The sequence below is a fragment of the Phalacrocorax aristotelis genome, chromosome 6, assembly GCF_949628215.1.
Source record: "Phalacrocorax aristotelis chromosome 6, bGulAri2.1, whole genome shotgun sequence".
NCBI lineage: Eukaryota > Metazoa > Chordata > Aves > Suliformes > Phalacrocoracidae > Phalacrocorax > Phalacrocorax aristotelis.
In genome coordinates, this window is record NC_134281.1 from 6,612,494 (window position 1) to 6,622,979 (window position 10,486).

General features: G+C 44.5%; 1 protein-coding gene across 1 annotated transcript; it reads right to left on the bottom strand.

Moving 5' to 3' along the window:
• Positions 1 to 42: 42 nt before the first annotated feature.
• ARL6IP5 (ARF like GTPase 6 interacting protein 5) lies at positions 43 to 10,343 on the bottom strand. The gene is made up of 3 exons (XM_075095692.1): positions 10,008 to 10,343; positions 2,117 to 2,334; positions 43 to 1,794 (listed from the first exon to the last, which is right to left on the bottom strand). Exons 1-3 carry the CDS (start codon positions 10,181 to 10,183, stop codon positions 1,622 to 1,624), a joined length of 567 nt encoding a protein of 188 aa, XP_074951793.1. The 5' UTR covers positions 10,184 to 10,343; the 3' UTR covers positions 43 to 1,621.
• Positions 10,344 to 10,486: the final 143 nt, after the last annotated feature.

The following is a 10,486-nucleotide window of genomic DNA, read 5'->3' on the forward strand; positions in this document are numbered from 1 at the left end:
GAATTTCTAGCCAATTTTCCAATCTGAAATAAATGCACTCAGTAATTACCACTGGAGTTTATTTCTCTTCGTAACTGTGCAGTTTTTAAAATTCTACAGTAATGATGAAGTCACAGGCTACTATGTTCTTTAAGTATGGAAACAGTTTCCAAAAAACAAAGACCATGCGCTACAAGTGAGGAACAGGCCATTGACTCTTCAGCTGGAATATACAGACATTTTCAATAAATACTGATCACTTTAACACTTAAATGGAATGACATGTTCAGATTTCTACACAGTCCACTATGAAAACAGCATGGTAAGTTACATAAAAGCTTCAACTTTAAGGAGCTTTGCTTTTTTTGTTAAATTAATTGTTAGAAAAGAGAAATGCAAGACTATTTGAAATTAAGTGTCACCTGGACAACTTCCCCCCCATTGTTGGTAAGCTCCTGTTATCAAGATAATTCCATCAGAGCTGGCAGTTAAGATAAAAGATATATAAAAGAATCCCACACACCAGTTTCAGGAGTTGCTACAGGCAAATAGCTTCATGAATTTGGAATAGGTTTTCAAAAACTGTATCTTGACATTTATTGCTTTTACTTATAAACCTGAAATCCAGTTTATTCCTTTGAAGAGTGTCAGAAGTTCAGAGTCAGTGAGATGCATGTTTTACTTATATCTTTGCATTCTGGTTAAGAAGAAAGAAAAAAAGATGACCCACACTCAAGAACACACATACACCTCCATCTACAAAACAGCCTATACAGACTAAAGCAGAACAAGGTAAGTCCTTAAGCAGCAGTATTTAAAAACACCAATAAGGTAGAAACCTAGCTCAGCCAATGTATCTGAAAACCTTTTTCCTCCCATGCTGGCCATTAATTTATCTGGTATGCGAGGAAGTCTGGCTCTCCTGCAGGGAGGAGCAGTTTCTACAGATCAAGATTTTGGAGAGAACAAAGGTGCATTTTACTGGAACTGACAGAGGCGCTGTGCCGTATATATTCTTCATGCTTAGATCTATTTAGACTGTTTCCCAGCTGCTAAAGGAGGAATGTGAGGTGAGGATAGGAACCCATATTCATTGCAATTATTGCACAGTTTTACCGCTTGCCCGTTAAGCTGTCAACGTGGTCTCAATACAGACCACTCAAGGTGAGGGATTTGGACGATGCAAGTGACACCCGCTTCTGATACATTCCGGCTCACCTTGAACATTGTCAGCCTGAAGGTGCTACCCAGCATAAACTGGCTAAACTGCCACCTTGTAGAACTGAGATGAAAAGGGTGTTACTTTTAATAGACAAATTTGCTACAAGACAGTTTGAGAGAGACTGCATTCCATAGGTTTCCATCTCTTCCTCTTCTACCCCCCCAGAAGAAGAGACAAGCAAACACGGTTAAGTTAGTATGTATTTGTGTAAACACCAGAACACTTTGCTCTACAATAGAAAAAAGTTGCTGCTCTTATATTCTTAAAGGAGCCCTAAAGATATTGGAATACCTGTATCCTGCAACTATTAATCTGTACCACGTGCATTTCCTGTTTTGTACACAAACTGCAAGCAAGCTTGAACAATAGTAAATAGCAAGTACACTCCTGCAACAGGTAGAAATGCCATGTTGCAGCTGCTTACTCCTTCACTTTAGATATGTAGTCGGCCAGTTTGTTGATACTATCCTCTTGCTGTTCTAGAGCATCCAGTATGATGCCCATCGGGGTCTTCTTCAAGCCTATTCCTTCCATCTTGTTCTCCAGCTTGTTCTTTATGTTCCGGAGCCTCAGAGAAGCATGGACAAACATCACTGCATGACAGAGACACACTTATTAATTGTTAATGCCCAAGGAACGCACAGGTCTTGCAGCATTCATCTTAGGACACACTCCAAATCCATGACATCACTGGAAGAAGATGAAGCCACTTAAGTAATCACAGGTACCCATTTAATAACATTTAAGATTGCTTGTGCTGTTTTGTGTGTCCCCTTCCCCCCAGTTTTGTTTTGGGATCGTTTAAATAGAGATAGTAAAAACAACAGCCAATTTAGACTCTGCAGACTTATTTGAGAACGCTCAAGTCAGAGCTGAGAAAGCTCTAGCCCCGCAGAGAAGAGCAAAAATACTTACAGAGAAGAGGAAGCGTGATCCCAAACATGAACACCATGACATCTCCCAGATAGGAGATCAAGAAGTAGCTAGACAGCATGATGACCACCACAAATGTGGTTGGGTACTGCTTCTTCAGCCTGCGGAGTATATCCTTGTTGTGCGATACCCACACGAACCCCATGAACACCAGCACCACCACAGTACCGCCAATAAGCATATTCAGAGGACTCAGAAATCTGGAGAGAAGAGGAAAGAGAAGAAGAAAGAATCCTGTTTCAGAGCCTTTATTACTTGTGTCCATATAGTAAACATCTAGCTCACTGGTAATTTGTAACTAGGGAGGTAAGACATTAGGAAGGCAGCAGTCAGTTGTTGCTGTCAAGACCTTTATCAACCTCTGATTTTTTTTAGGCAGAAGCTAAATAAACAAGTCCAACTGAACAAGCAACCCTTAGCAGGGAATTTAGATAATCTTTATGTTCTTTTCCTGAGCTGTGCTCAGGACAATGAGAGCTTCTGCAGCACCTCAGCAATAGAAGCACTTACTACCAGGACCTCTCCTACCTGTGCAATCAACACATTCATTTGATACCAGACCCAGAGTTAGAAAATCCTGAGAGCAGATGGAGACAAAAACCCGTTGCCCAACGGAGGGATCTTCTTCCTACACGTGGCCAAAACCAGGCTCAGATGAACTATATTTTTCATATTATCTTGTCTACGTTTGGAAAATGGAAAAGGTAGGGGAACACTGAGTAAAGGGAGTTACTTCGCTCTTATTTCTGAATAAACCTTCTTCTTGGTTTATGCCCAAACAAAGTAATTTTGTGAACCTGCAGAAGGAGCTTACTACCATCAGCACAAGAGATGGAAGATCAGTCCCAAGCATCCCTGAGTGTCAGAAGGAACTGGAATATGGGATAAAGGTCTTGCAGGATGAAGAGCCAGGCCTGGCAAGGGTGTCACTGCTGAGGTTTGTGTTCTATTATTGTTATCAGAGTTACCAAGCAAACCAAGCCACCAAGTGGATCAGCTTTGGACTATAAACAGCAAGGCCCTTTTTTTGGACCAGGGCAAGAATGCTGCCTGCCCAAACCACTTTCCCAAATATTCAGAGCTTGTTTAGAGTCAAGCTTCCAGCAATGACTTTGCTCAGCTTGTTTCTGTACTCGCACAAAGTCCAGGCTCTATTATATTTCACTTACATAGTAATAAGTTGTGTGATTCCATGTGCATTCTGATTTACTTCCTTGCATGTGTACTGATCTAGTTACACAGCAGCTGAGGGCTCTGAGTTGCTACAACTATGACAGCAGCACAGCACTGCCCCAGTAAAGCCAGATGTAGTCAAGATTTCCTCTTGGAGACTTATTGTTCCAAAGCTAACAGGCCCAATGACTCACCACGCCACCCCACTGCTGAGGAGGATGCTATGGTTTGTGGTCTGTGCTTCATATCCTGCAAAGGCAGAAGAGATCTGTTGCTGGACTGGTAGGCCAACACTTTACCTGCAGTGCCAGAGAGCATTTTCCTAGAGAAGGAAGAACCCCCAAGAATTATTTCAGAGCAGAGACTGGCTCTTGATTCTTTAAATCAGTTGTGCCAACAGGAGATAGGACAACTGGATGGAAAGAGATTAAAATTCAGACTAGTTCCCCACCTGCTTCTGCTATTCATGCTGAAAAGCCGACAGGGCTTTTTGGAAGTGGTGATAGGGCAGACTTGCTTGTTGTATTTGAGTCACTCCCTGTAGCCAGCCAGATTATTTTTAGCTCTGAATTGTCAATCTTAAGTTTCCAGGCTGGAAAAAAGTGAACAGCATTGCTCCGGAAAGAAATTAGTTTCATCTGTGCTCCTTTGCAGTAGAAGAGGGAGGGTGACTCATGACTGGACCACACTAGTGCCTGGTTTATATACGTACTACTGGACATATGAGATTCGTGAAGTCAAAGTCATTTCCACATCACAGCTAGCTTAGAGCAGAAATGGCCAAATTTACTTGGACAACTCACAGCAAGCAATTTTTTGTTCCCAAAAATCTACAGACAAGGTAATCCTGGAAGCAACAAAGGGCTAGGCAGAACTGCACTCTACGTTTTCCACGTGTCTGGTAAATACTCTTAAAGCTTTGTGTACCCTACCCTTCCCTCTACTTTCATTACCACCTCAGAAACTGGTGGTGAAGAGCAATCCCTCCATATTTATAAGGGAAAAAACAAAGACTTCTCTGCTCTACGCTTCTTTCTGGTATTACACAGGTTCTGTGTAACTGACTAGCTGTAAGGCATGTGAAGAAAAAAAAAGCATTCAAAAGATCCCACTTTCCTGGGGAAAGTTATTTGAATTACATATTTTCTGAAGTGGGCCGCATTCCAATGCGTAAAAGGGAACAGTGAACATAAGTATCAAATGAAGTCATTCAGAGCCACATGAAAACAGATGGCGATAGCAGTTGCCACTAAAAACTGGTATTCAAATTATCAGCCATGTGTCCAGAGACTTCAATACTGTTGATTACAGTACTGGATAGGGTGTCATATACCAAGCTCCCCTTTATTGCTTGACTCTCCCACAGCGTAATTCACAGCATTATCTAACATTCTCCTAGAAATTCATCTATAGAAACTTCTTCTCCAGCAATGGCATTTTTCAGGAAGGCAGAGCTCCGTTATCCAGCTTTGCACAGATCAGCTGGCACACTGCTCTTGATAACACAATAGCTAACGACTAAAAAGGAAAAAACATGGACATGTTATTTTAGAACACCAGTGTCTGGGGAAAAGAGAGCTATGAAACAGCCCTTGAAGTCACCTTATAGTGGAACCACCAACACTGATATTGGCCTTATTTATATACAGATTAGAATACAATATGCCAAATTCATGCTCAGGCAAGAGGGCTAGAAGTCTTTCAAAGCTGCAGAGACAAGGTAAGTGATCAGCCATTACATATGTTACAAGATACTTTCTAAATATAATTCCCTTTAGCAGGGATTTATGAGCCCTCTCTTATACCTGAAACTGTAATGCATGGAACTATTAGCATGGCAATGGTGTGGTAACTTGAGTTTACACTGCTCAGATGACTTAGAGGAAGAAAAACTCCTTTGGGGTTGGAGAAGAAAAGCACTAACTTTCATAACCCTGAAAGGAGTCAGTATGGCAGGAGTACAGAGTGTCTGGGGGTGCTAAAAGCTCAGAGCACCCTAGCTGGATGATCTGCACTGCTCTCTGTGGTGGACACGGTACAACCCTGGTAGGATGCTGTGACCTCCAGTACAGCTGGGACAAACTGGCAAGGAAAAGCTGTCACGTACATTCAGTTCCAGCAGTGTTGCAGGGTGACTTGCAATTACACTCCTGCTGCCCCTCAGAGACCTTCAGCATCTGCTTCGATATGAAGTAAAGAGACGGGAAAAATAAATAAAATAGCAGAAACATCCTGCTTGGCTTCAGGGACACAGACATTGTCCTATGCCAGTAGCACTGTGGGACACTTTGTATTTGTAGAAATAGTATCATGAGACAGCAGAGATGCTGCAGCTGGCGGTGCTGTTGTGTGGGAAGCAGTACTGGTAGTGAAGCAGCTACCTCTGGCCAGCAAAAACTGTTTGTTTGGTTTTTTTTTTACTGGATTTATATTTCTAGACTCTGCCCTCCGTGCATCACAAGATAGGTTAGATTTCCCATATAGGTGCAGGAAAGGCCAAAGAGCTCTGCTTTCAGTGACATACCACATCACCTCTTGACAGGTTATTTCATATCTGCACACTTGTGCGCAGCCTTATAGCGGGAGAGGCGAGCAGTTGCTCAGAGAATATACAGCTATAGCACAGGCGAAAAAAAGAGCTAGCCAAGATGCATTCTTCGTGCAAGACAAGAAGCCTCCAGCAGCATGAGCCGAGAAACAGGATGGGCCACATAAAAAGCAGAAGCAAGCTAGCTCCATCCTTAAATCATCTCCATTTTAGATGACTGTCTCAGGGTGATTATTCAGCAGTTGCTGTCACATCTGTTTCTTTTGCATGGGACCAGGCCAGTCTGAACAAAGGCACTGAGTAAGAGACTTCCAGACATTGAGAACAACATCTTTTTATTCTGAGCAACTCCATTAAGCTATTACATCACATAAGCGTGAAAATTCCCTTTTAGAAGGCCTTTTGCTCCATAGTGTTCCAAGTAGCAGGCAGGTTAGAGCACTTAAATGCTTCCTTTCTCATTTGTGTTACACAACTTCATCTTTAAAGTCTGCCTCCTCTCTCCCCGTACTTTTAATGAGGTTATATAGCTGTAACTAGAGGTAGCATATAAAACTATATATGGTGTGTTGGCCCAGGTGATAACCCTCAGCATGCAAAGATTGAGCAATGCTGCTCCTTACATTGCTTTGAGAACAGCAGACAGATTCCTTTCTGTGGAACTGCCAGATTTTTTATGAAGTTATGCACTAATATTTTTATTAGGCTACATATGTTTTAAAGTGATGTGTTTTGCTCACTCAATCTTTCATTAGGCATTAGAGAAACTAAGCATTTTGCTGCTCTGGAGTCTTTGTTTTGGTAAGGGAGCCACAACAAGCATGTCAGCTAAGGCGGTGGTCTGGGGGAGAAATCTACACATGCTTGTAGATTGCTTGGGATTGTGCAGATGGACAGTAGATGCTTTAAGGAAGAAGTAGCAAAGGAAAGAGACATCGAACCTCAGGCTGCAAGGAAGACATGATGCCAGAAGAGAACAAAGACTCTTAAAAGCACCATACCAAAATCCAACACCTTTTAATACTGTCAGATTTAGAAACTGATTTTTAGCAAGTACATGGCAACAAAAACCTAGAAGAAATTACACCAATTTAAGTAGTTAAGTTCGAACTGCAGAACAGAGAAGCCTTCTCGGAGCAGGTGAAGCACAAACAAATTCCACTTATTAACCAGACTGATTGATTGAGGGAGAGTTGCAAGCTGTTGTGGGAGGCACTAATTTTAATAAGTATCTGTATCGCACTCACAGTGACAGGGCCCTGGCTCAGGGTAAGAGGCAGTCTACTTCCTAAACAACTGGGAGAAAGGGCACAATTTGATCAGTTAAGATCTTGGGTTTTTATCAGCAGTCTACTGCAACAGAGTTGTAGGGGGAAAAAACCCAACAAACCAGCACACTAGTCCAGATTAGTTCTTAAATGAATTTGCAGGGCAGGGAAGGTGGGTGGAAGAGACAAGGCTGGTACCATCAGCCTGTATTAGTAGAGTGACACTAATTCAGTAGTTGTACTTGCTTGTTCACTGATTTATCGTTTTCCACCTAGTCCTGTAGGCTGAAAGTAAAATCTACATTATTGCAAAGCACAGAACATCATTTACACGTAACAGTAGCTATCAGAGAAGGCAAATTGGGGGAGAGAGGCAGGGAAATAACGCAGCAGAGACCACTTACGGGTCTTTTCCAGCCTAAATGATTCTATGATTACAATTCCACTACACTCATGGTAAGGTTATCCTGTACCTCACAGGGAGATGGTAAAAAGCTGGAGAGGTCACCTTTGTTGTTAGGAGAGGCAGTAAACTGAAGCCGTGGCAATAAGCACTGTACTTTCAGTATCAGGAAGGCTCTAGGCTACAGTTTCCACGTCAGCCCAGCACCACCACAGCTACCAAGTACTACAATAGCTGAAAATAGCATCTCTGCATTATGAGTCTGCCTATATAATTAGATGGTTTAAGAACAGGTAGAGTTGGTCATGGGCTAAGTTTAGCTTTGATCACAGGAAGACCACTCCATTAGCAGTTCCAATAATCCTGTCCTTAGGCCTGTATACAGCACTGGCATTCCTAAAAAGCCATGATTCATCATTTATCTCTCAGGGATTCCCGCCCATTACAGAATGAAGTGCAAGACAACAACTTAGTCATCAATTTAAATTTATCAGGAGAACTTTCTTTACCTTTATCCCAAAGCTACAGTCTGGCCAAGTGAAAAAGCTTTTTAATAAAAGAAACAGTTTTTCTTTATGCAAGCATTATCCTGTTTCCTTTAAAGTTGTTCTCCTATCCTCTTTTAATTCAGTGTTAGAAGAATCAGATTCATCAAATACCAAAGGCTCCAAGATACACACAAAAAAATACCCAAGATCAAGATCCCACTCCAGGTGCTCCTCATCCTTAAGTTTTCAAATCAGAGGGCTACTGTTCAATATTAAGATATTAGAATTGCAGTTCTGATATTAAAGTCTATCTCCTGTGGCCTTCTTCCTCCTCCCACCCCAGCAAAACAGTGGGAAATAAGCAGGAGGTAAATCACCCTTGATCTGAAGAAAAGGGATCAGAGTCCAAAAGGAGGAAGGAATTTAGAAGACTGAGTAAAAGCTGCTGCCATCCCAGTTCTCCAGAGATAGCAGAACTGTTTACATTTTTTTCCCCACCTTCTTGGGGAGAAGAGCTGTCCCTCTGCTTCCAGGGCCACTGTGATTTACCTGCTTATTGAGAGCTGGCTACAGCATTGCACTGCTCAACATGCGTAGAGGAACACAGAAGTTTAGAACAAGGTGGTATGAGAACAGCAAGACCATGGAAGTCTCATTCTACCAGTCTAGTAGTCTATTGAACTGACTGCAACATATCCCCACCAAAATTAAGAAGAAAGCCTATGCCAAACCTTTAACCATCACGGGCACCAAGAAGAAGAAGCAGGGTTCTCAGCCCCTCCTTTCAGAGCGCAGACCAAAACTCTCTGCAACCCAGAGAATCTTCACCAACTTAGATCCTGGCTCAACAGCTGCAGAAGCCCTAACAAGATGGAGACTGCTTAACAAAAAAACCAAAACAAAAACAAAAAAAAAAGGGGGGGGGCGGGATTTAGGCAAAGAATGTTAAGCCTCTGCAACACACAAGATAAGATACACTTCAGCCAAAACCACTCTGGTCTAGTGGCTGGGCAATTCTCCAGTTTAAGTATTTGCACATTGTTTGTTGTGAAGAGTGGAGTATTCCAGTTTCCATATTAAAAGCTTAATCATCAGCCTCTGCTGCATGTCCTGCTTAAGAGCATTCTGACCAAAGACCCTAGAGCAACACTTGAAGAAGAGTCACATAAGCTCTGACTCAAGAGATGATTATAAGGTTATTTGCGAATTCTCTTCAGGAAAGGTGGGCCTGACAGAACATCATACCAGCAGATGGTCCTGCCTCGAAGGTCTCAGTCCTGCCCACCAAAACGGGTACCTTATTCGTTTTACATTAAGGGTTTTTCAGTATGAGGTAGCTCAGAAATACTAAAGGCTTGCTCTGTTCCCTGGACATAAGCTTAGAACTGTACTAGCAAGCAGAATTTTTTTTATATACAAAGGAGAGCTTATCTCGGCTTGAGCAGTGCCACTGGACAGATTTAGCGAGGAAGCGCAGATCACTGCGCAGGATGCAGCCGAGTTCGCCAGAGCGCAGCGACATCCCGCACGCAACCCCGTGGCTGCCTCCGGCCCGGCGCACGGAGCCCCGCCACAAGCCCCTCTCCCTTGGGAAAAAGGGCTGGATGGGCAGCCCGTGGAAGAGGAAAGTAAGAGGGATCCTCAGATCTGTTAGGCCCCCGCCAGTAAATAAATAACCCCTAAATCCTGCTCAACACTCCTAACCTAACACCCCCCCCCCCCCCCCCCCCGAAGAGAGGCTATAACCAGGCCTTAATTTTTTAAGTATTATCATCAGCGACACCACGTCACTCAGAGGTTTAAGGAGAGGCAGAGGAATGGAAAGGCATCCCCCCCACCCGGGGCCGGGCCGGACCCTGTCCCGGGGCTCCGGGCGAGGAGCGGCGCTGCCGTCCTGGGAAGGGGAGCCATCCTCGGGGAAGGGGAGGGAAGCCACCCCCGGAGCCCACCGAGCCCCACCCGGCCCACGGGAGAGCGATGCCCACGCACTGACCCCACGATAGAGACGACGGCGGCGGCCACCATCAGGTAGTTGGTCTGGTAGTAGAGCAGGTTGCTGACAACCCGGTTGTTCCATTTCGAGATGTCCTTGAAGTCGGGCCGGGCGAAACGATCCGAACCGGGGAAGAAATCGTCCCAGGCCCGCAGCGGTGCCACCTGCACCTCCATGGCCGCCGCCCCGCCGCCGCCGCCGCGCAGGCCTAAGAGAGGCGCGGCACCGCCCCGGGGCGGCCCCGGCCCCGCCGCCACCCGGCCCCGGCCGCTTCCCGTCGCGGGGAGGCAGCGCAAAGCGGCGGGAGAGCGAGAGGCGGCACAAGCGGCGAGTGTGCGTTCCCCCGCAGGGCCGGGAATGGCGGCGGGCGGGGGCGCAGCGCTGCTGCTGTCAGCGGTCGCTCGGTGTTCATTGTTTCTCCAGCAAAAGATGACGCACATTTAATATTGACATGGCGAATCCAGTTCGTGTTGTCTGTG

Coding starts and splice junctions, on each gene's coding strand:
- ARL6IP5 (XM_075095692.1), bottom strand. CDS start 10,183: ATGGAGGTGCAGGTGGCACCGCTGCGGGCCTGGGACGATTTCTTCCCC. Junction 2,335..10,007: donor GCCGTCGTCTCTATCGTGGG/GTCAGTGCGTGG, acceptor TCTTCTCTCCAG/ATTTCTGAGTCCTCTGAATA. Junction 1,795..2,116: donor GATCACGCTTCCTCTTCTCT/GTAAGTATTTTT, acceptor TCTGTCATGCAG/TGATGTTTGTCCATGCTTCT.